The sequence below is a fragment of the Myxine glutinosa genome, chromosome 4 (assembly GCF_964187855.1).
Source record: "Myxine glutinosa chromosome 4, kmMyxGlut1.1, whole genome shotgun sequence".
Taxonomy (NCBI): Eukaryota; Metazoa; Chordata; class Myxini; order Myxiniformes; family Myxinidae; genus Myxine; species Myxine glutinosa.
This window is the reverse complement of record NC_136264.1, coordinates 51,528,605-51,554,361: the sequence shown is the minus strand read 5'-3', so window position 1 is coordinate 51,554,361 and position 25,757 is coordinate 51,528,605. Positions and strand designations below refer to the sequence as shown.

The following is a 25,757-nucleotide window of genomic DNA, read 5'->3' as shown; positions in this document are numbered from 1 at the left end:
GAGGGGGAGAGGCGGGGCAGAGAGAGGGGGAGAGGCGGGGCAGAGAGAGGGGAGAGGCGGGGCAGAGAGAGGGGGGGGGAGAGGCGGGGCAGAGAGAGGGGGAGAGGCGGGGCAGAGAGAGGGAGAGAGGCAAGAGCGAGATGGTGAGAGAGTGGGGGAGTCGTGAGAGGGAGATGAGGCAGTATTCAGGTGAAGGAATTAAACATCATGATAAGCTATAAAGACAGTCGGAAGAGGAATTGAACCTGTCGAGATTTCAGAGGCAGATGGTGACTTTGGAGGTGTGCTTTGAGATATGATCTTCCCAACACCACTCATAACTGACGGTGAGACCCAGGAGCTCCAGAGACGACATCTCTGATTGGATGGCCACAGAAATAAATTTGGGGCTTGACAGCTCAACATTACAGCAGCACGAGGTGACAGTTATGCCATTCCTGCCTCAAGATGAATGTTCACAGACAGGTGACAATGTACTTGTTTTATAAATATCGTCAGAGAGGGATGTTACTGCAGCCTGCGTGAGGGAAAGATTGTGGGGACACAACTCGGTTTCTCAACATGGAAGGCAAATCAGACTGAGAGGAATGTAAGATCATTCTGTAAGACTGTGTTGATCCTTCGGCAAGCCAGAAAACGTAATTGTAAAATCTCACGGCTGAACTCAACAAGCAGTCTACTTTCTCAAAGTCGTGATGGCGCCACCTTAAACTCTCCTCCACCTCACCTCAAAATACATCACCAGAGATTCTGCTGAAGCTAATGCAGAATGACTCCACTCGGTGCTCAGTATTTGCCTCCAAATCTCATGCATCCAATCTCACCAGCTCTGTCCCCATTCGACGACACTGTACCCTCTGTCTACTGGACTCTTGGAAGTGTCCTCATCCGAGAAATTTGAGAAAACTATGTCCAGCCTTGACAGCAGACAAGATGGCATCCGTGCCCATGTTCAATCTGTCTTTCTCCTTTTTACACCTCTCCTCTCCACGATAGTCAGCAAATATCACTGCTATCCAGAAGAAGGGTGCAAAAACAAATCATCTGACATACAGACAGGTGTGCTTGCATCTCCCACAAAAATGTAAGCAAAGCTCTCGAATCCATCACTTCTGGCAATATTGTTTTTCCTCTTTTCCTGCAGTCTTTTCATCATTTTCATTTCCATCCCAGTCACTTTTTATTTATATTTTTATGTATACAGAATCAAGGCTCGTGAAAGAGCTAACATTTATCACACAAACAAAATATACACAAAGAATTAAGTTAAGCACCCCTACACAAAGAATTAAGTTAAGCACCCCCTAATCCTGTCCTGAACCTGAACCCCCTCGAGCACGTTTGGGACATGTTGGGACGACAAATTGCGAAGATGGTCCCTCCAATAGCCAATCTGGATGAATTGGAACGTGCATTACATCGGGAATGGAACAACCTGCCACAGCAACGCATACGACGGCTTACAGGGTCTATGAGACGTAGGGTTGAGTCAGTGATCCGATCACGTGGGTCCTACACACGTTATTGACGCAAAGATCGCTCGAGGTCTTCTCAGAACAATGACTGTACGTTAGAAAACATAAACGTCATCCACACTGTCCGTGATGGACCTATAGCTCCATACTTAAATTGAGGTGAAAATATGCCTAAAATTCCCAAAAAATTTCACCTTAAATTATTCAGAATAAAATATTGAAAACGGCATGATTGTTATGTTTTTATGTGACCATAATATCACTTCTCCAGAAAATATAGCAATATCATGGGTATATTACACTGTTTTGACGACAACAAACTTGTAATGTGCGAGGTTGTAAAAAAACGGGGGGGTGCTTAACTTAATTCTTTGTGTATATATAAAAAGAGGGAGCGGTAGACAAGATGGGGAAGCACACAAACATTTGAGAGCAGGGACATCGGGAGATGTGTGGAAGGGAGAGGGCTTGGGGGTGGGGAGGTGGGGGGGGGGGGGGGGTTGGAGAAGTATAAAACACAAGGACACCAAGGACTTCCAGGGCAGAGGTTGGTATTTCAAAAAAGTGGATTTGGGGTGAAATTAGCGGGGGTAGAAAAGATCAAGGTTTTGGATCGGGGAAGATAAGAGATGGTGGTGAACAGCTGTTTTAAAGACCTGGAGGGAGGAGTGGGATTGAAGGGAGTGAGGGAGTTTGTTCCAGAGGTGGGAGAAAAGAGGAATGAAGGAGTGAAGGTGAGCAGAGAGTCTTGATTTTGGCAGTTTAACCATAAGAGGGTTGCTGGCAGATTTTGTGCGACCTGTAGGAATATTTGGGGGACAGAGCCCAGAGAGAGCTGGGGGGGCAAGGCCGGAGAGGAGTCGGTAGAAGACGGAAAGACCACCAACCTGCCTGCGGCGAGTGAGTGAAAGGCCCTCGGAGTTCGCTTCATCGCGGGAGATTCCAATAATTCTGAACGCTTTGGTTTCAACAGCGTGAAGACGAGCTAGGTGTGAGGCAGGAGCACCAGCCCAGAGGGGAGAGCAGTATTCCATTGAGCTGCGGATGAAAGCCTTGTATGTCGTGAGGAGCTCAGGTGTGCAGATAGTGAGAGATCATGGCAGATAGTGAGACCCAAAAGCCTGAGCGACATAACTTCTTGGAGAGGATTGTTGAGAAAGTAGATGGGAGGGTTGTCGAGTCGGTCTTTTCGGAGAGACATCGTAAGAGTGTGAGATTTGTCCGGATTGAAAGACATGTTCCACTTGTTTGACCAGTCTGTGATTTTGTACAGGTCTGCAGAGAGTGAGGAGGCTGCAGACTGCCAATATGAAGGGATGAGGAATGGAGCGGCAGAGAGTGGAGTCATCAGGAAAGGGACAGAGAGGATTTTCCAGAGAGTCGGAGAGATCATTGATGAAGACCAGAAAAAGCACAAGGCCCAGAACACTACCTTGGGAAACTCCAGAACACTACCTGAACATGAAGGGGAGATGAGAGAAATCCATTCAGGGTCACACTTTGACTACGACCAGAGAGGAAGTCCGCAAGCCATGCGTGGAGATTTCCATGGATACCATGAGGAGAGTTTGGTGGGCAGAGCGGGGTGCCAGACTGTATCGAAGGCACGTGATATGTCAAGGGAGACAGCTCTGATTTCCTGTTTGGCATTGAGGACCTCCATCCATTGTTAGGACAGCAGAAGCAGACTGTTGGGCATGTCCGGTTGGCGGGCATGTCCTTCTTTTCAAAAGTGGACCTCATACGTGGCTACCATCAGGTCCCCGTCAGGCCGGAGGACATCCCGAAGAAGGCCGTCATCACGCCATTCGGACTTTTCAAATTTCTTCGGATGCCCTTCGGGTTGAAAAATGCGGCTCAGGCGTTCCAGCGACTAATGGACAGCGTCTTGCGCGACTTGGATTTTGTGTACGTCTACCTGGACGACATCCTCGTCGCCAGCGCGTACCGCGAAGAGCACCTCCACCATCTCCGCACGCTCTTCGAAAGCCTGGGCCAGCATGGCCTCATCGTGAACCCCGCCAAGTGCCGGTTCGGCGTCGCCGACATCGACTTTTTGGGGCACCGCGTCACCAGGCACGGGGCCATCCCCCTGCCGGCCAAGGTGGAGGCGGTGAAGGGGTTCCGCGCCCCCGCACGATCAAGGGGCTCCAGGAGTTCCTGGGCATGGTAAACTTTTACCATCGGTTCCTGCCCCGCATCGCCCAGCTCCTGCGCCCCCTGCACGAGGCCCTCCGAGGGAAGCCGGGCAAAGGTGACGTTACCTGGACCGAGCAGATGGACGCGGCGTTCGCGGGCGCGAAGCTCGCCTTGGCTAACGCCACCATGCTCACCCACCCGGCGCCCAATGCACCGATCGCCCTCACCACCGACGCCTCGGACTACGCGGTGGGCACGGTGCACGAGCAATGGGTGCGTGGTGCCTGGCAACCGCTGGCGTTCTTCAGCCGGCAGCTTCGCCCGCCTGAACGCCGTTATAGTACCTTCGACCGCGAGTTGCTCGGGCTTCACCTGGCGGTCAGGCACTTCCGCCATCTGCTCGAGGGCCGTGCGTTCACGGTCTTCGTCGACCACAAGCCACTGGTCTTCGCGATGAGCAAGGTCACCGAGCCGTGGTCGGCCCGGCAGCAGCGTCACCTCTCAGCCGTGTCTGAATATACGACGGACATCCGGCACGTCGCGGGGAAGGACAACCCGGTGGCGGATTGCCTTTCCCGGTCCGTCGCCCACGCAGTCCACCTCGGCATCAACTATGCCCGGATGGCGGCGGACCAGGCCGCCGACCCCAGCGTCCAAGCCTTGCGGACCGCCGTCACGGGCCTCCGCGTCGCCGAGGTGCCGTTCGACGGCGCGGGCACGGCCCTCTTGTGCGACGTCTCCCTCGGGCGGCCTCGCCCCATCGTGCCCGCGGGCTGGGAGCGCCAGGTTTTTGACGCCATCCACGGCCTGTCCCACCCGGGCACGAAGGCCTCCCAGAGGTTGGTCGCCGACAAGTTTGTCTGGCATGGTCTCCGGAAGGCCGTCCGCGGTTGGACCAGGACGTGCCTCGCGTGCCAGCGCGCGAAGGTGCACCGACACACCCGGGCCCCATTGGCCCCGTTTACGGTGCCGGAACGTAGGTTCGACCACGTTCACGTGGACCTGGTGGGACCTCTGCCCCCCTCGCGGGGTTTCACCCATGTCCTCACAACGGTGGACCGCACCACCCGGTGGCCGGAGGCCGTGCCTTTGGCGGCGACGACGGCGGCGGACGTCGCGCAGGCGTTCATCGCCACCTGGGTCGCCCGGTTCGGCGCCCCCTCGGACATCTCGTCCGACCGCGGCCCCCAGTTCACCTCGGAGCTCTGGGGGGCGGTCGCGCGGGGGCTCGGGGTCCAGCTGCACCGAATCACGGCCTACCACCCCCAGGCCAACGGCCTGTGCGAGCGGTTCCACCGCTCGTTGAAGACCGCGGTCCGGGCCACACTTCGCGACGACGGCTGGGTCGACAGGCTCCACTGGGTCCTGCTGGGCCTCCGGACGGCGCCCAAGGATGACCTGCGCGCATCCGCGGCGGAGTTGGTCTTCGGACAACCGCTGCGGGTGCCGGGCGAGTTCCTCCCCGACACCACGGCACCATGGTCCGCGGCGCAGGAGCGCTCCACGCTGCAGGAGACCGCCCGGAGGTTCGCCCCGGTGCCGACGACGCACCACGGGCACCCACCTACGCACGTCGCCCCGGAGCTTCGCACCGCGGAGTACGTCTTCGTCCGGCACGACGCCCACTGGACACCACTGCGGCCCCCGTACGACAGGCCTTTCCGCGTGCTGGAGACCGGGGTGAAACATTTCACCTTGGACATCGGCGGTACTCCCGACCGCGTCTCCATGGACCGCCTCAAGCCGGCCCACCTCGACGTGGACCACCCACCGCCGGTGGCTCGGCCCCCGCGTCGGGGCCGCCCCCCTGCGGGCGGACCCCCGGCACCACCCGGCCCCGCCGGCACGCCGCCCCCCGGCCCCGCACCCATCCCGGGTGCAGCCGGAGGCATTCCAGCGGGCATCGCTGCACCCCGGACGCCGCCAGTCGCCAGAGGGCGCTTCGGCCGGGTCATCCGTTTGCCCGGCAAACTGACCCTCCAGGTGCGCGGGAATTCTGGGGGGGCGCGTGTGGCGGACACGAAAGCTCACTGGCGTGATGGCATCATTCCGCGCACCAAGTGGGCGGCGGTCACGCCCGAGGGGTAGACGTGGCCTCGGGATATACACGGGGCACACAGCCCCGAGCACGGCAGTGCTTCAGTAGGGCTCTTTCAAAAAGACTCTTTTAATTCACCGCGTTGTCCGCTTCCTCCTCGGTAAGCAAGTAGCGTGCGTAGCACCGCGCTTCAGTGGGTTATAAAGGATCTTCTTCTTCATTTTTGACGGACGTACGGTGACATATTGAAGTGGCTTCACCGCTTAAAAACACGACGTTTTTTGTCATCACCCAATTTTGCTAGTGCGGAATCTCAAAGACCACTTGGCCTTCTAAGATGTTCTTGCAAAATAATAGTGTTCCTGCACCGACGTTGTTCACCTGATATATGATTTGGGTCCTTGACCTACTTTTTCGAATTGACCTAATTAACAAAAAACACCTTTTTGATCATGACTTGAATAATCTTCTTCTGGTTTTCATGATGTTAGGTGTTCTGGATGGGTTGTAGATGGGGACACATTTTCTTAACTTACACTCCATTACTAAATGTTGAAGATCAAGGTCACATGGTGGTCAGACAATCATATGCCCATCATTGGCTGGTGTGCGCTGGGGTTTGCTTACCCGAGGCAATCGCTTTGTGATCCCAGATATCCAGTTTTTAACTGGAATGCATGGCACGCCTTACCTTGTCACTGTCCAACGTATTCTGTGAGGTTCGTAACGTTATGGAAATTGTGTCCAGCTGAATGCTGCCATCACCCTGGCTGTCTCCGTCCTCACCGCCACTGTCCCTATTGCAGGACAGCTCAGTCAGTCTCAAACATGTATATTTAGCCACTAAATGGTAAATCTAAATTTAATAGTCTAAACCTAATTGGCAATGTCATGAATATGTCATGTACAAACTATGTTGAAACAACAATACGGAATATGATATCTAAGAGAAAAAAATAGACATCATAATAATGAGCCTCACAATTGAGTCAAAATAATGAGTCCTTTCTCTCACAATTCACAAAAATAACTGAAATTACTAAGTTATTTACTTACTTACTTGAGAACCACATTTAGAGGCCATTTTCCCCCGCAGAGCAGGGGTTGGCCTTTTTTGGGCACCGTGGTCCCCTTTTTTGAAGCAATGTTTTATGGCCGGATGCCCTTCCTGCCACCAAACCTGTTGGTCGTCAACCCTGTTGGTCGCCTCTTGCGACACACAGGGAATTACCAGTGAGCTGGTGCTCAATTTGCCGACCTCGGAATGATGACAGACTGAGTCAACCCCCCCCTGGCGTTAATTCAGTGATCGACCAGCATTCAAACTCAGGATCCTCGGATCCCAAGCCGGCACCCTAACCGCCAAGATTCGAACCCAGGATCCGAGGATCCCAAGCCGGCACCCTAACCGCTAAGAGACCTAGGAGAGCCCCCGTTCCACCCTCTGAAACATGCATATGGAGAAGACAACCAACGACAGCAACTATCGGGTATGCCTCTTCACAGTGGTTACACCTCCCCCCCCCCCCCCCCCTTCCCGCAACACAAAACACAAGTCGGGGACGCAAATTTCCCCATTCTTCCCTGCTGCCCGGATTCGTCAAGGCAGTGCGGTCACGGTCAGAGTGCTGATCAGTCACCATGGACCGGCTCTTTCCCTCTTGTCTCTCTCTCTCCTCTCTCTCGGCCTCTAACTCTGTCGTGGGGGGAGGAGGGGCGGAGGGGAAGGTATACCATCCTAGATGTGGGGGATCTCTGGATTTCTCCTGGGAGATCAATCAGCTATCTCTGTGCCACGAGCTTATTCAAGAGAACTGTCTCGGGCTATACAACAACAATCAACACACACACACACACACACACACACACACACACACACACACACACACACACACACACACACACACACACACACACACACACACACACACACACACACACACACACACACACACACACACACACACACACACACGTAGGATTTATATTTGAATACACCCCTCTCTCTCCCAAAATGAAGTAATAAAATAGTGAGAACAAGCATTCTGAATATTGCGCTGCAACACATGTCCACTACCGGCAGTCTGTCGTCCGGAAAACTGTTGGGGAAATTACCAAGGGTTATTTATCCACAGGTTCTGAATCGATCCCAATCGCTAATTACCTCAGGACAGGGTCACCTGTGATTCGCAATCGGGACTTCGATTTATACACCTTGCAGACAGGTCAGCAGAAGCACCAGAAAATAAGTTGTTGATAAAGAACCTTTCGAGTCGCTAAATATCAGTAATTTATTATATTTTCCGGTTCACGATCAATGATCGATGTGTATATATATATATGTTGCTCGGCTTGGCTCCGCCCCTCTCTGTCGCGCTGTTGACGTTCGCAGACGAGGCTGAGGGCGTGCGGTGCGGCTTGAGGAGAACTCTAGAATAAACAAGAGATATCCTTTTTTAAATTTTTTTATTTTCATTTATTTAACGATATCTGCCAAACCACGTGCCCTATCGCAAATTCCAAAGGTCATTTTAGTAGATTGACATGCCGAACAGATCTGTGAAGTTTCCCCTCGATTGGATCAAAAATGAATGAGGAGCTCGGTTTTAAAGGTTCATGCTTAAATACATCATAACTCTGAAACCATGTGACGCATGACGTCATGCTCACTGACTTTTTTGTTCGTCATAGGTATGCGATTCTGCCTGCAAAGTTTGGCCTCGATCTGTTCAGCCGTTGCAGAGAAAAAGGGGTTTTCGTGTTTTCACGAAAAACAAATAGGGTGGTAACGTGACCTGTGACGTCATAATTACCTTCGCAAAAGCGGAAGGTTATGTTTTGATCGCTGTGTATTTATTTGTATGTCTGTGTGTGTGTATGTTAATCGCATAACTCAAAAAGTATTCAACCGAATTGCATGAAATTTGGTGGGATGATTGGTTATTATACGGGACACATTTGATTAGATTTTGGGAAACAGATTTGCTCAAATTCTGACTATTTTTAACTCGATCGTATTTCACTCAAAGTTATGAGCGACTGAAGAAGAAGATGTCCATCCAGGACGTCATCACTATAACGCGATCTCCCGCGATCATTTCAACCTCAAAAAAAATTATAATTGCAGATTTGACAATAGATGAGGCATATTAACAAACGAATGAAACAGATTTGCTCAAATTCTGACTATTTTTAACTCGATCGTATTTCACTCAAAGTTATGCGCGACTGAAGAAGAAGATGCCCATCCAGGACGTCATCACTATAACGCAATCTCCCGCGATCATTTCAACCTCAAAAATTTTATTTTGGCAACAAAAGTAGCTGCGGCGAAGGTATGCGCTCTACCGAGTGCCCGTTCTAGTTACCATTAAAATATTCTACAGACCGAGTCCCTCCTATGGTGAAAATTTGATCTCAATCGGTCCTATTATTGCAGAGAAATAGGTTTTTAAAGGAAATTAAAACTTAAAATGGCACTGAGTTAAGGAGCATCACAATTATCAGAATTCCCAAAGTTCAAAGTGCCATAACTTTGTCAAAAATGATCGAAACGTCGTGAAGTTCGAACTTGATCTGTAACTTATCATGAGGAAACCATCTGCCAAGTTTGAAATCATTAGCATTAAGCGTTTAGGAAAAAAGTCCAGAAAACTGTTCTTTGCGTGACGGACTGACGGACTGACAGACTGACGGACGGAGGGACGGCGTGCAAACCTATAGTCTCCTCCAGTGTACACCGGTAGGGGACTAATAACAAAATGGTGCAAATCTGTTTTGTTCTTCAGGAAGATCGTTATGTAATGAAGCCCAAATAAGGGTAGACATGACACAGTAGAGATTGCGAAAGATTACATTCAATATGTGTACATGTTTATGAAAGCGATATTAGCTTATTATAACACACCAGAAGGTACAGCTGCACAGACCGTGGGTGTGTGTACACATGCATTCCTCACCGTTTGGAAGATCCTTTCTGTTTGACACCCGTGGGTTTGGGCAAATGGATGGGTTCCTTCAATGCGCCCTTCAGATGAATCGTCCGCTCCTGGATCACCTCACGGATGTGCTTGATCCAGTCCTGTTTGGTTTGAATGCTGGAGGCCTGTCAAGCACAATAATTGGTCTCAGTAAGATTGCAATATACTAAGTGGACACTTTGGTTGTGATACACTAAGTAGACAAGTCTCATTTAAAATGTTGAAAAATGTACCTGTAATTGCATTTTTTGGTGTTTGACCTTTTAATCCCACCACAGTGAGCAGGACCAAAAGTGATGCTGCTACCGCACCTCCTTGCCATTTGGTGATCATAACTACTGAGATTGGTGAAGTTCTGCCAAACCGTTTAGGAAGAGATAGCGTGACGGATGGACAGACAGACAGAGAGGGAGCCGATGACAATACCCCCTGAAGTAAGGAATTAGGAAGTAAGGAATAAGCCTCGGTTTTTTTTTATAGTAATATCATTTTCGTAATAATGATAATGTAACGTTAATTTATATAAATAAACGCGAGTTGTCTTTTTTTTTCTTCTTTTTTTTTTTTTGTACACAAGATCGAGGCTCGTGTAAGAGCTAGCATCAATCACAAAAAACAACAACGAATGGACACACAAAACACAAAAAGGGAGCGGGAAGCACACAAGTACAACAGTAGAGAACCGGGACAACGGAAGATCCGTGGGAGGGAGAGGGCTTGGGGGGAGGAGGCATGGGAAGGTGGGTGGGTGGGGGGGGGGGGGTGGGGGGGGAATGTATAAAACACATGGACACTGCTGGAACTTCCAGGAAAGAAAAAAGTCGGTATTTCAAAAAAAGATGGATTTGGGGTGAATTAACGGGAGAAGAGGAGATCAAGGTTTTGGATGGGGGAAGATAAGACATGGTGCTAACAGCCGTTTAAAAGACCTGGAGGGAGGAGTGGGATTGAAGAGAGTGAGGGAGTTTGTTCCAGAGGCAGGAGTAAAGAGGAATGAAGGTGAGCAGAGAGTCTTGATTTTTTGCAATTTCACCAGGAGAGGGTCACTGGCAGATCTTGTGCAACCTGTAAGAATATTTGGGGGACAGAGCACAGATAGAGCTGGGCGATCTAGGCCGGATAGGAGTCGGTAGAAGACAGAAAGACCACCTACCCGCCTGCGGTGAGTAGTGAAAGGCCCTCAGAGTTAGCTTCATCGCGGGAGATTCCAATGGTTCTGAAAGCTTTGGTTTCAACAGCGTGAAGCCGAGCAAGGTGTGAGGCAGGAGCACCAGCTCAGAGGCGAGAACAGTATTCCATTGAGCTGTGGATGAAAGCCTTGTTTATGGTGAGGAGCTCAGGTGTGGAAAGGAAGGACCTCGCAAGGTGGAAGATGCCCAGTCGGCGACTGGCTTTGGAGGCCAGATTGGAAATGTGGTTTTCCCAAGAAAGATCATGGCAAATAGTGAGACTTAAAAGATTGAGTGACAGAACTTATTGGAGAGGATTGTTCAGAAAGTAGATGGGAGGGTTGTCCAGTCGGTCTTTTCTGAGAGACATAGTAAGAGTGTGAGATTTGTCAGGATTGAAAGACATGTTGCACTTGTTTGACCAGTCTGTGATTTTGTTCAGGTCTGCAGAGAGTGAGGAGGCTACAGACTGCCGATCTGAGATATGAGGAATGGAGCGGCAGAGTGTGGAGTCATCAGCCAAGAGATAGAGAGGATTTTCAAGAGAGTCAGAGAGATCATTGATGAAGACCAGAAAAAGCACAGGGCCCAGAACACTGCCTCAAGGAACTCCAGCTTGAACAGGAAGGGGAGATGTGTGTGTTTGTCCGCGTTTTATTCAGAGATGGCTGAACGGATCTTCATCAAACTTTCAGAGGTTCGTCAGTGAGTGCCTGGGAGTGTTTTAGGCAAAACAAAAAAAAATTGAAAAAAAAAGTTCGTTTTTTTGGAGTTAAAAAAAAAAAAAAAAAAAAAAAAAGGCTCGATAGTGCCGAAGCCTTTTTAAATTAATGACAGTTATACAAAAGTACACATTCGCATAAATAAATACAAAACAATCACCAAACATTTGAATACAAATAAATGAAACAATTCCGGAAGTGTACGAAGTTGGTAGTACGGCTTCTTCTTCCTGATCGGCAACACACTTAACCTTCCACCCCTCCCCTCCCCTTCCCCCTGTGCCCCCCCTCTCCCCTCTCCCTGCCCCTTTCTCTCCTCCCTCCCCCCTCCACCCCCTCGCCTCCCCGCCCACCTCCTCCCGTCCCCTCCCCCGCCCGGCAACACCGGGTATTCTGCTAGTATTATAATAAATGTAATCGCAACACGAATCCCTTCGTACTGACTGCAAAGTTACTAGAGGTTAAAATATATCTTCTATATAAAATATATCTTCTATATATTGAAGTAGCAGAAGTTTTGTATCATGCTACATCATTTTGTCTGTCTTCAACAGTCAACACGCAACAACAACATACAACATGGATTCCCAGAGAGTTCACAAACACATAGGCCCACCTTAAGCACAAGCTTATTATCAGATGTTGGTGTGCGTCCCACCCACAGAGTGAACTTGCAAGGGTCACCTTCCACGTGGTCTGATACACTCAGTTCTGAGGTCTGTCAGAAGGGAGACATTGTGGTCCATGATGTGAAGAATGTGAAAGAAAGAAAACTCCAACAGTTTAACTCTGAACCCTTTTTTCTATCTCCAACCCTCCCCCCCCCCCCCCCCTCCCCTTCTCGACAAAGGCCCTCAGGATACTTGGATGTCTTTGGATTTGGTAGTGCGACAACCTATGATGGTCGTGGCAAACTCTGGTTGTCATAATAACGATTTATTGGAGGAAGAGAAGTCTAGAAAACGAAGCATCGTACAAGCACCTCGGAGTAAAAGAGAGCCACCAAATATGTCATCAACAAATGTGCAAAACAATTACCAGAGAATACCTACATAGAACGAGGCTGATCCTGAAAACATACCGATCTCCAAGGAACAAAATCAAAGCCAGAAACCAACTCACAATACCAATATTACAGTACAGCTGCAAAACAATCCTCAAAAGTAGTTAGCTTTCTCTAATCAGTTACAAGTTTGTAAATAATTGAAAACTGAAAATGAAATACGTAATTGGAAAATGAAAAAATTGAAAATTAAAAAAAAAAGAATAAATAAATAAAATATATTTTAAAAATTAAATATTTGAAAAAGAAAAAAGTAAAATGATAAATAGTTGGTAACAAAAGAATTTAAATTAAAAAATACAATTAAAATAAGAAATATTTGAATTCTTCAAAGAAAAAAGAAAAAGATTTATTTTTGAGAAAGTTTTTTTTTCTAAAAGCGGGATATCACAAGCGCCATACTAAACTTAATGCCTCTCTTCTGAACCGTAATAATAAGGTGTACATGAAGGTGTAGTGACTATTTGCCTCACCAATAGCTTGTTCTTGTACAGGTATTTGCTGTTGCCAGAGGAGTCTTCAATCTCTTTGCTGAAAATGAGGGACATTTCGAAGAGGAACAAGCGGCGTTTTCGCCCTTTTCGAATGAGAGTCTTGGGGTCCCACACTTGGAATGACTCTCGCAGGATGAGCTCGCCCTGGGCATCCAAGTTCTCGTCAAATCCTGTTGAACAGACGACTAAGTAAATCCACTACGGTTTGTGGTTTTCTTTTGAACTTGCAAATTTTGCATCAAACTTGTGAATTTGCAAAATAAAGTCCACAATACCCAATACACAAACACTGAAAGTCTAAGGAGGAAAAGGTATCCGTCGGTAATGACAAAGTAAAAGTAAGTTCAAGGGATGACTTGGGTGAAGCGTACTTGTGTTTGACCTGTCGGGTCTGGATTTGATCCTCGATGCGACGATGAACGGTCTTCCTGGTGGTAACTCGAGGCAGGTTGTTGCGTCAATGAGTGTACCGTCATCTGGAGGGACGTTCATCTGGGTGTGCTGTGTGCTAGCATTCGCTGGTGGACGTGAAAGATCCCACAGTCCGTAATGAAAAGGTACGCCATTGTATGTCGATACCCTGGCCCAACTGCTTCCCAAATACGCAGCAGCATTGCGTCAGTGGCACCACCATGCCACAGAAATGATGCAACAAGCAGACTGCATTCATAACTGCGTCCTGCTCCAATACGCATGCATTCCCCTGAATAAGTTAATCCACACACTTATGATAAATAACATGAGAAGATTAAGGGTCTCACCACAAACAGACGTGCATTTAATATACAGTTATGACGTCGTCCTTGTCAATCTTTCTTTTGAAGAAAACACACACACACGCACACACACACACACCAGGGCTATCCTTATAAGGAAAGTTTCTTCTTCTTCTCTTGAGGGGCGAGGTCCAATGGTACCGATTTTCTATCCTGCCTTGACCATGATATTTCTCCACTCTCCAAACCAGCCCCACCATGTTGACGGCCCTCCTCACACAATCTTCCTTTCTCAGCTGCGGTCGACCTCTTTTCCTCCTTCACTCCCACAACATATCCACTCTCTTTTGCCATTCTCTCTTCCTCCATGCGCACCAAGTATCTAGCCCAAATGGACACTTTTTTATGGCCTGGTGAGAAGGATAACATTTGGTTTCTTGGAAACTCAGTGAGGGCCAGAAAAAAAAACAGCCAGAAAACAATCAACTGGATATTACACTGAACAAGGATCACTTTATCGGGAATCAGGATCACTTTGCCTTGCAAAATAAACTTCACTGTGAAGTATTTTACTCGATTTTAACAATACTGCAATGTAAAAAAAATCAACACAGACGACAAGTAACTTCCAAGTGTATTCGCGAAGACGCGCACGCTGCTATCAAGTTAATGAACCTCAGTAAATCAGACTTTATCAGCATGATAATGTGTTGTAGCAGAGAGAAAACGTTTTTGTTGAAATTAATCAGAAACTGTGGCCTACCGTCCAGCACGCTGAGATGCATCGCATCATTGACTCTTTTGGGCACTCAGCATCACCGCAAGAGCCTCCTTCAACTCCCCAGTGCCGTCTTGACAGCAGGTCAGAAGATCCTACCGGGTAAAGACAATTAGGCACAAAACATCAAGGAAATCCCTGTTATGGTATTACTCCATATTTTGGTCTGTCGTACAGACTATCGTATGGGACACAAAGGATTTTCCTATCACACGAACCCGGGTTACACTCCCCATAAAATAGATTAATTAATTATGTAAAATGATTTAAAATCACGGGTCAACCCGGGTTACCGTGTGTTGGATCATATACAAAGTTTCATTTAAAAATTTACAGTGCCCATGCGTTTTATACCTGTGCCACCCCCCCCCCCCCCCCCCAAGCCCTCTCCCTTCCACAGATTTTCTGTTGTCCTTGTTCACTGCTGTTGTACTTGTGTGCTTCCCTCTCTCTCCCCATCTTGTCTCCCGCTCCCTTTATTGTATGTTTTGTGTGTCCGTTTGTTTTTTTGTGATTGATGTTAGCTCTTACACGAGCCTCGATCTTGTATACCAAAAAAAAAAAGGGCGGGGCCAAATATTACACTGCTCTTTCACCTACTTGCACCATGTGATGATCATAACCACCAAGTTTGGTGAAGGTCTGTTTAACCGTTCAGGAAGAGACAGCGTGACGGATGGACGGACAGAGACGGACGGACGGAGCTGGTTACAATATGCCCCCGTTTTTTTTGTATTTTTATTTTTTCAAAAAGTGCGGGGATAATAACCACATGAACAGTATTAACAAAAAAAAGAAAAGACATTGCTATTAGAAAATACAAGCCTGGTGTTGGGCTCGCGGCTAGGGTGCCAGCTTAGGATCCTAGGATCCTGGGTTCGAATCCCGGTCGATCGCTGAATTAACGCCAGGGGGGTTGACTCAGCCTGTCATCCTTCTGAGGTCGGCTAATTGAGTACCAGTTCACTGGTAATTCCCTGTGTGTCGTAAAAAGGCGACAAACAGGGTTGGTGGCAGGAAGGGCATCCGGCCGTAAAACATTGCTTCAAAAAGGGGACCAAAAAACAACAACAACCACGGTGCCCGAAAAAGGCCAACCCCCGCTTTGCGGGGAAAAATGGCCTCTAAAGGTGTTTTTTTAATTTTATTAGAAAATACAGATGCAGAAAGGGATCATTCTGTCCATATAGCCTTGGAAAAATGTTTCCACCACAACAAAAATCTGAGAAATTGAAGCCTTTGGTGTTTAAAAAACAACATTGTGTGAGTTATATTTGTGGTTCTTGCATTCGTTGAGGAAACCAAGCAATGCAAAAATGGACTCAAAAGGGGACAGTCACGGATACCTTGAGAAGAAGCTGGTACTTTGTGAGCCTCTGTAGAGGTGTAATGAGGTAGGATGAAATGCAGTGACGCAAGCCGTGCCTCAGCCGGGTCTCCTGGGAGGAACAGAAAAACTTATGGTTAAAAGATTCCCTGAACAACTTGACCACCTGCAAATTAACGCCATTATGCGGCCGCTCCGCAAACCTCGCCGACATGTTGAAGCATTCCGACTAGAACATGTAATTTGACGTGAACGCGTCACTAGATATGCCTCTGCCCGCGTTACATGCCAACGCCACTGTTACGTTTGATATCAATTAAAGGTCGCATGAAAAAAAATCAAAGGTCACATTAGAAACAGTGTGAGAGAGAAAAGAGAGATAAGTAGGAGAGAGACATTAGATGCTTCTAACTTGGGTTATGATCTAGAAAATGGTGTTCAAAGGTCACATGACCTTTGACCTGTTGAACCCAAAATCCAATCGGTTCGTCTTTGTGTTACAGTTCATACTTTTCCCAAGTTTGGTTGGAATCCCTTGAGTGGTTCACAAGTTATCACGGTAAGAAAAATACGACACGCATGAAGTGAAGGACGGACGACGTGAACACACAACGGTGCCGGAGCCTTCGGCTGTGGAGGTATAAAGGAAATGGAAACGAAGTGGGCTCAAAAAAGCTCACACGAGGTGGAGCAGAAGTTTGAGGGAGGAGGTTTGGGTGATAGAAGAGCTGAAGTTGAGCATCATAAACAGAGATACAATATAGCAGACAGATTGGCCATTTTGGAACAACATTCTCTCACTTCAAACTGGTAATTCCCTGTTTGTCGTTAAAGGCGGCAAAAAGGGTTGGCGTCAGGAAGGGCATCCGGCCGTAAAACATTGCTTCAAAAAGGGGACCAAAAAACAACAACAACCATGGTTCCCGAAAAAGGCCAACCCCCGCTTTGCGGGGAAAAATGGCCTCTAAAGGTGGTTTTATTCTCTCACTTCAAAGAAGGTCCGACCGTGATCCATGAAGAGCTGCAAAGAGTCTGGCATGTTCGTGCAGTAAGAAACGTACATCTGAAACTTGTGAGCCTGCAAAACGTTGTGGGGGGATAAGGGGGACAGGGCGGGGGGTCGGTAGAGGAAACGGGTTAATAAGGAAGAGATCTTCAGCCATAAAATAATATAAAATGTTTGCAGATACAGATTTTATATGAAATGAAGGATGGGACTAGATTTTACAATAGTTGTACCGTTAGGCACATCTATCTGGTCGATTCCTTTGGATACCGAGATTCCAAGCTGAAATCCCAAATTTTATCCTGATTTGTTTGTAGTCTGCTCATGTTACCATGGTAACTCAAATGAAGATCATCATTTGTCTTATGTGAAGTAAACAAGTGTACCACAATGGTAACCAATGCCACAGCCGCACTGACTAACCCAAAGACCGCACTCACCCAGGTCACAAAGCAATGTCCAACATCCTCAGGCAGATGCTCGTACTTCTCCAGCTCTTTCAAGAAGATCCTGCGCATGGATCAAACACGGATATCAAATGTGCTCATCAGAGTAAGATTGTGGCTAAAAACACAACAATCCGATTCATCAATTCTCCTCAACCATTCCCAAAGGCTCGAGTGCTGCGGTTCACGGAGAACGTGCAATGCAATCTCGGGTAGAGCGGATTCACCACGTACTTGTGGAACTCGTGCAGCTCCTTCATGTTGCCAAACACAATTTCTTCCTTTTTGAAAATACCAGGCGGAATTTCCTCAACGCCGCTTGACATTTCCCATAAATAAATCTGCAAAGAGGTTTCGCCACAGAGACGCATCCACATCATCAAATGAGTCGCTCGTGTTGGGACAAAAAATATGTGAATTTTTTTTAAAATCTTCTAAATACGAGTATGCACCTGAACGTATCATCTTCAATTCGAAACACCCACACGCAAATCAATATTAATCACAAATAGCCGAACATTTGTGTCCGTAGATACACATCTAGGCTGTCTTTCCCTTGCGGTCCCCCTGTACTGTCTTTCCCTCGCGGTCCCCCTGTACTGTCTTTACCTCGCGGTCCCCCTGTACTATCTTTCCCTCACGGTCCCCCTGTACTGTCTTTACCTCGCGGTCCCCCTGTACTGTCTTTCCCTCGCGGTCCCCCTGTGCTGTCTTTCCGTCGAGGTCCCCCTGTGCTGTCTTTCCCTCGTGGTCCCCCTGTGCTGTCTTTCCCTCGTGGTCCCCCTGTGCTGTCTTTCCCTCGTGGTCCCCCTGTGCTGTCTTTCCCTCGTGGTCCCCCTGTGCTGTCTTTCCCTCGCGGTCCCCCTGTGCTGTCTTTCCCTCGTGGTACCCCTGTGCTGTCTTTCCCTCGTGGTCCCCCTGTGCTGTCTTTCCATCGTGGTCCCCCTGTACTGTCTTTCCGTCGTGGTCCCCCTGTGCTGTCTTTCCCTCGTGGTCCCCCTGTGCTGTCTTTCCGTCGTGGTCCCCCTGTGCTGTCTTTCCCTCGTGGTCCCCCTGTGCTGTCTTTCCCTCGCGGTCCCCCTGTGCTGTCTTTCCCTCGTGGTCCCCCTGTGCTGTCTCCCTCGCGGTCCCCCTGTACTGTCTTTCCCTCGCGGTCCCCCTGTGCTGTCTTTCCCTCGCGGTCCCCCTGTACTGTCTTTCCCTCGTGGTTCCCCTGTGCTGTCTTTCCCTCGTGGCCCCCCTGTGCTGTCTTTCCCTCGCGGTCCCCCTGTGCTGTCTTTCCCTCGCGGTCCCCCTGTGCTGTCTTTCCCTCGCGGTCCCCCTGTGCTGTCTTTCCCTCATGGTCCCCCTGTGCTGTCTTTCCCTCGTGGTCCCCCTGTGCTGTCTTTCCCTCATGGTCCCCCTGTGCTGTCTTTCCCTCGCGGTCCCCCTGTGCTGTCTTTCCCTCGTGGTACCCCTGTGCTGTCTTTCCCTCGTGGTCCCCCTGTGCTGTCTTTCCGTCGTGGTCCCCCTGTACTGTCTTTCCGTCGTGGTCCCCCTGTGCTGTCTTTCCCTCGTGGTCCCCCTGTGCTGTCTTTCCGTCGTGGTCCCGCTGTACTGTCCTTCCGTCGTGGTCCCCATGTGCTGTCTTTCCCTCGTGGTCCCCCTGTGCTGTCTTTCCCTCACGGTCCCCCTGTGCTGTCTTTCCCTCGTGGTCCCCCTGTGCTGTCTTTCCCTCGTGGTCCCCCTGTGCTGTCTTTCCCTCGTGGTCCCCCTGTGCTGTCTTTCCCTCGTGGTCCCCCTGTGCTGTCTTTCCCTCGTGGTCTCCCTGTGCTGTCTTTCCCTCGTGGTCCCCATGTGCTGTCTTTCCGTCGTGGTCCCCCTGTGCTGTCTTTCCCTCGTGGTCCCCCTGTGCTGTCTTTCCCTCGCGGCCCCCCTGTGCTGTCTTTCCCTCGCGGTCCCCCTGTGCTGTCTTTCCCTCACGGCCCCCCTGTGCTGTCTTTCCCTCGCGGCCCCCCTGTGCTGTCTTTCCCTCGCGGTCCCCCTGTGCTGTCTTTCCCTCGTGGTCCCCCTGTGGTCTTTCCCTCGTGGTTGTGAGCTCTTTCACGAGCCTCGATTCAGTATACAAAAACAAACAAAAAATATATATATAAAAATAAATAAATATCCTTCTCATGGATGGGCTTGATTACATGCTCAAAATTAACGTAAATTCCCAATTGCTAAATATGCGGAAGAAGGGTCACCTTCTGTTCTTTCCGAAACAAAAAATTAACTCTGGGACATGATGAGGTGATGTTTTGGGATGCCAATAAGAATAAAAGGTGTGTTCTCTCCTGTGGATGGCAGGATGGCGGAGAGGTAAGCACACTCGCCTCAAAGCTGCCTCACCTGGGTTTAAATCCCGACCCAGCTATAAACTGTCATCCTGGAGTTTCACAGGCTGGGTGAATAATCAATGTGTGTGCCCTCTCTTGGATGGACGTTACACGGCGCCCTGTCTGCCGACATTAGTTGGCGCACGTTAAAGATTCCAGCGAAGCGAAGAGTATGTGAACTATCGCCAGCGAACTGAATAAATCACAAATTGCTGATTTTAGCCCGAACACTAAATGGTGACGAATGACTTTTAAAAATTCTCGGATCCGGATCTTCACCAAAATCGAATCATTTCATCCGTGTCACACACCCAACGTCTTCACCAAATTTTGTTCGAATCCATCCACAACGTTTGGGATATCTTGTTCACAAACAAACAAACAGATAAAAATTGCTTTCGCTCGTTCTGCAGGCTCTTTTTAACTTTGATGTGAAAAGATAGATCCAGCTGTCTTCGCCTGTCAGAATCTTCTTCAATAAATCATCTCCTTCCCTCTGGTAGCGTTCCGGGAGCTATTTTGTAATGGCTACGTCAGTTGCCATTTGCTCAAATGTGAGATCCTTTGGTAACCATTTTGCATTATTGCCTTCTTCAAATTGAAAGGACAATGAATGATTGTTTACACATTTCCAACAATGACATCAATTTCTTCTGCAATGACAGTCAATCCGACAATTCTCTCAAATTAGCCATTCAACACAACGTTTGCTTGAGTGAATATAGTCAGAGGTCTTTGTGAATGCACAGAGTACACAATGTCATTGCACAATATTTCAGCACCGAAATATTATGAGGTCATCTCATCTCGATTCTCAAAGAGATTAATTTATGAATTGGGTTGTTATGTCCGAATGTCTGTCCATCAGGTCATCCATACATCCGTCCGTCCGTTAACCTTTTGCTATTTTTGCTACTCCTCCATTGTTACCCGGCTGATTGTTCTGAAACTTGACACATTAATACACAACACAACAACAACAGGCATTTTAAGGCCATTTTCCCTGCTAGAGCGGGGGTTAGCCTTGCGGGCCCCATGACAATCTTCTCCATTTTGCCCTATTTTCTGCATCTCCCCTTGTTAACCCCCTTGCCCGCATTTCTTCTTCCACCATCTTTAGCCAAGTCTTTCTTGGTCTTCCCCGTCCTCTACTTCCTTCTACATTCATTTCCATCACTCTTCTCAACCACTCACTTTCATCCTTCCTCAACACATGACCAAACCATCTCAACCTGTTCCTCTTCACAGCATCAATCACAGGCTCTATTCCCATCATTTGTCTTCCTCTCTCTCAACGATACTCCGCACATCCACCGAACCATTCGCATTTCCACCCTTTCCAGCCTTCGTGGCTGCTCTACGTTCATTACCCATGTCTCGCTCCCATAAACTTGACACATGAATACAAAACAATATTCCACACATTCGTTCGGGCTTCGATTTTTGGACTTGGGATCATGGAGGCTCTTGGCTACGGGGTGGGGGCGCTACCCTCTGAAACTTCGAATCCCTACTTGTCCCTTACTTATCAACCGGTTGCTTTGAAACCCAATACAGTCCTTCTACTCGATGGTCCTGCAGAGTCACTCGGTCTTAGATTTTTCGTTTTTGGGCTTTTCGATTTTGGATCATTGGGGCTCCCAGAGGGGTTAACCCCCAAACGTTGGATCCATGCTCGTCCATTATTGACCAACCGATTGCTCTGAAACCCGATACAGCCCCTCAAATCGATGGCCCACACAATCGCTCAGGCTTCCATTTTTGGTTTTGGATAATGGAGGCTCCCAGTGGGGGTTAACCCCCAAACTTTGGATCCATGCTCGTCCATTATTGACCAACCGATTGCTCTGAAACCCGATACAGCCCCTCAAATCGATGGCCCACACAATCGCTCAGGCTTCCATTTTTGGTTTTGGATAATGGAGGCTCCCAGTGGGGGTTACCCCCTGAAACTTTGGATCCCTACTCGTCCATTATTTCCCAACCGATTGCTCTGAAACCCAATGCAGCCATTGCACTGGATGGTCCACAGGATCACACGGTCTTAAATTTTTCGATTTCGGATCAGGGAGCTCCCACAAGGAGTTCCCCCAAATCAGCAGAGGTCTGAACAACAACCTCAAGAGATGACCGTCAGCCCACCAGCGGCTATTGATTTTTACATGTTCTGCATTTAAAATGTCCACCACACGAGCTTTGATCCTTCACTTGAGGTTTCATGCTTGGTGCAAAAACGTGAAAATAATAAACGATAAACATTCTTCACTTTAGTTGGCCAAAGGGCACGTGCCAGTGTGGTTCTCTTACTTCCAGGCATTCATTCAAATTGTGAACGTATGTTTTCTCTGTCTGCAGCAGCTCTGCCATGATGAACCTGAAATGCAAAAAAAGTCTGAGAAACAACATTACAATCTCTTATCAAACTTTCTTGCAAAATTGAAGAAAATTTTGTCCAAATTTGAACAATGCTGTTTGGTGTAAGGAAGGATTGTCGAATTTCTTGGTAGCGAAAGATGCACGCTTACTCTTTGCGAAGAGCGGACTTTCTCTTCTCTTCATTAATGTCATCAGCATGGTTGTTTACATCTGGCAGCTTCACATCATGTTCAGTCAGACTTGCTGGAAGAGTGTCCAGCTGCAGTTCCCGATCTTTCTGCTCACACAGATAACGGTTTAAGGTGTGACGTCAAAAGCACCAAACCTCCAGGTGTGATAAACAACTTCCAGGGCGGCATGGCCGTGCACCTCTGGCGCCCGACGATGCCGCTGAAAACTGATATTGCATAGAGAACAGGGGGGGGGGGGGGGGGGGCTAACGAAATAGGTCAAGTACAGGTAAAAATAAAAATAAGCATAAGTACACTCAAGTTACACCACCCCCATGCCAAATTAATAAACAAGAAGACGTCATGCGGAGGATACTTGCAAAATCCACCCCCCACTATCCGCCCCCCACAATTCCATCGATACAGCAAATTGTCCATTTCATCGAGATTAAAATTGACAATCTTGATCAAAGCTCGGGCCAATAGGAAGAAAAGTGACGATTTTTCAGATGAAAAATGATGATTTTGGAAGGTTGGCCTTGAGTTGACCTTTGACCTTTTGACCTCAAAAATAGTAGTTTCCCTATTTAGTGACTCAATGTGCAAATGCTGTTCAATTTTCAATTCAATCGGATAAAAATTGAGGATTTTTCAAATTTGGCCTACGTTGACCTCAAAAATACTTGGTGGTTGAATTCAGTGACCAGATATGCAAGTCCTCTTCAAATTTCAAGTCAATTGGTTGGAAATTGAGGATTTTAGAAATGCGGCGTATGTTGACCTCAAAAATACTTGGTGTTTGAATTCAGTGACCAGATATGCAAGTCCTCTTCAAATTTCAAGTCAATCGGATGAAAATTGAGGATTTTAGAAATGTGGCGTATGTTGACCTCAAAAATACTTGGTGTTTGAATTCAGTGACCAGATATGCAAGTCCTCTTCAAATTTCAAGTCTCTCTGGCCATTCTCAGAGAGCCTCCTCAGCGTCGACGAGTCTGGCATTTCACTCAGGCCGACTGGGACGGTCTTCAAGCAGCCATCAATCGTCTGGATTGGTCTCCCATCTCCACTGCCTCTGACATCAATTCTTCCTGGGAATTCTTCCAAAGCAAACTGATCTCTCTCATGCACAGATTTATCCCATCTCGCCTTCAGTCGTCTTACCCTTCCTCCCGTCCATGGTACACTGAATCTTGTGGTGAGGCAGTTGCCCTGAAACAACTTGCCTTTGCCTCTTGGAAGGCTAATCCAACTGAAGGAAATCTCAGTTCCTTCCACCAAGCTCGGAACAAGTGTGTGTCTACCCTCAGGAGTGCCAGGAAGCACTATATCTCCTCACTCAAGAATGAACTCTCAAACCTGTCTCCTTCCTCCAAATCCTGGTGGCGTCTGGTCAAATCCGTTTCTGGTGTTTGTTCCCCCTCCATCCCCTCCCTTACCTCAAATGGCCACACAGTTGACATCGCACGTGACAAAGCCGAATGCCTCAACTCTGTGTTTGCCTCAAAATCCTTAGTCCCAAACCCATCTCTCTCTGTTCCCACCTTTCCCAGTCGAACCAAACTGCTCCTGGACTCTGTGACCTTCTCTCCTGACAAGGTGGAGGAGTTTTTGTCAAACCTCGACTCTGATTCTGCAACTGGACCAGATGGCATCAGCCCACGGGTCCTAAAATCCTGCTCTGCCGCTCTATCTCACCCTCTCTCTGTTCTTTTCACCCTATCTTTTGCTCAAGGTCATCTGCCAGCATCCTGGAAATCAGCAAACATTACCGCTTTACACAAAAAAGGTGCAAAAACAGATCCTTGCAACTACAGACCAATCAGCCTGCTCCCAATTATCAGCAAAGTCATGGAATCCATCATTGCTTCAGATATGAAATCTTTCCTCTTCTCCAATGGCTTGATCTCTGATCATCAATTTGGTTTCAGACCAGGTCACTCTACTCTGGACATGCTGCTTCTGCTGTCTCAACAATGGATGGAGGTCCTCAATGCCAAACAGGAAATCAGAGCTGTCTCCCTTGACATATCACGTGCCTTCGATACGGTCTGGCACCCAGCTCTGCTCACCAAACTCTCCTCCTATGGTATCCATGGAAATCTCCATGCATGGCTTGCGGACTTCCTCTCTGGTCGTAGTCAACGTGTGGCCCTGAATGGATTTCTCTCATCTCCCCTTCCCGTTCAGGCTGGAGTTCCCCAAGGCAGTGTGCTGGGCCCTGTGCTTTTTCTGGTCTTTATCAATGATCTCTCCGACTCTCTGGAAAATCCTCTGTATCTCTTTGCTGATGACTCCACTCTCTGCCGCTCCATTCCTCTTCCCTCAGATCGGCAGTCTGCAGCCTCCTCACTCTCTGAAGACCTGGACAAAATCACAGACTGGTCAAACATGTGGAACATGTCTTTCAATCCTGACAAATCTCACACTCTTACTATGTCTCTCCGAAAAGATCGACTGGACAACCCTCCCATCTACTTTCTCAACAATCCTCTCCAAGAAGTTCTGTCGCTCAAGCTTTTGGGTCTCACCATCTGCCATGATCTTTCTTGGGAAAACCACATTTCCAAGCTGGCCTCCAAAGCCAGTCGCCGACTGGGCATCCTCCGTCGTGCGAAGTCCTTCCTAGGCACACCTGAGCTCCTCACCACAGACAAGGCTTTCATCCGCAGCTCAATGGAATACTGTTCTCCCCTATGGGCTGGTGCTCCTGCCTCACACCTGGCTCGGCTTCACGCTGTTGAATCCAAAGCTTTCAGAATCATTGGAATCTCCCGCGATGAAGCTATCTCTGAGGGCCTTTCACTCACTCACCGCAGGCAGGTAGGTAGGTGGTCTTTCTGTCTTCTACCGACTCCTCTCCGGCCTTGCTCCCCCAGCTCTCTCTGTGCTCTGTCCCCCAAATATTCCTACAGGTCGCACAAGATCTGCCAGCCACCCTCTGATGGTTAAACTGCCGAAATCTCGGCTCTCTGCTCACCTTCACTCTTTCATTCCTCTTTTCTCCCACCTCTGGAACAAACTCCCACACTCACTTCAATCACACTCCTCCCTCCAGGTCTTCAAAACAGCTGTTCACCACCATCTCTTATCTTCCCCCATCTAAAACCTTGATCTTTTCTACCCCCACTCATTCACCCCAGATCCACCTTGTTTGAAATTCCAACTTCTTTCCTGGAAGTCTTGGCAGTGTCCATATGTTTTATACCTCTCCCACCCCCCCCCCTTCCCATGCCTCCCCCCCAAAGCCCTCTCCCTCCCACAGTTCTCTCGATGTCTCCATGTCTCTCGGTCCCTGCTCTCAAATGTTGTGTTTGTGTCCTTCCCCCTCTCTCCCCATCTTGTCTACCGCTCCCGATGTTATTTGTTTTGTGTGTCTGTTTGTCTTTCTGTGTGATTAATGTTCGCTCTTTCACGAGCCTCGATCTTGTATACAAAAAAAAAAAAAAAAAAAAAAAAAAAAAGTCAATTGGTTGGAAATTGAGGATTTTAGAAATTTGG

General features: G+C 48.3%; 1 protein-coding gene and 1 long non-coding RNA gene across 4 annotated transcripts in view; one reads left to right on the top strand and one right to left on the bottom strand.

The window, feature by feature from the left end:
* LOC137424635 (uncharacterized) overlaps window positions 1-13,187 on the top strand; it is a 17,492-nt gene extending 4,305 nt beyond the window's left edge. For both annotated transcript variants that reach the window (XR_013622967.1, XR_013622966.1), the window contains 2 exons: window positions 9,911-10,066; window positions 13,081-13,187. This is a non-coding gene — a long non-coding RNA (uncharacterized LOC137424635). The remainder of the gene's footprint in view (window positions 1-9,910; window positions 10,067-13,080) is intronic.
* LOC137411379 (triple functional domain protein-like) overlaps window positions 1-14,203 on the bottom strand; it is a 15,671-nt gene extending 1,468 nt beyond the window's left edge. The window contains exons 1-5 of one of the 2 annotated variants that reach the window (XM_078775134.1): window positions 13,437-14,203; window positions 13,060-13,250; window positions 12,140-12,241; window positions 9,612-9,757; window positions 6,344-6,449 (exon numbers count right to left, since the gene is read on the bottom strand). In XM_078775134.1, the coding sequence (XP_078631260.1) occupies window positions 6,344-6,449; window positions 9,612-9,757; window positions 12,140-12,241; window positions 13,060-13,250; window positions 13,437-13,572 (681 nt within the window). In that variant the 5' untranslated portion in view covers window positions 13,573-14,203. The remainder of the gene's footprint in view (window positions 1-6,343; window positions 6,450-9,611; window positions 9,758-12,139; window positions 12,242-13,059; window positions 13,251-13,436) is intronic. The other variant, XM_078775135.1, reaches the window with a different exon arrangement.
* Window positions 14,204-25,757: the final 11,554 nt, after the last annotated feature.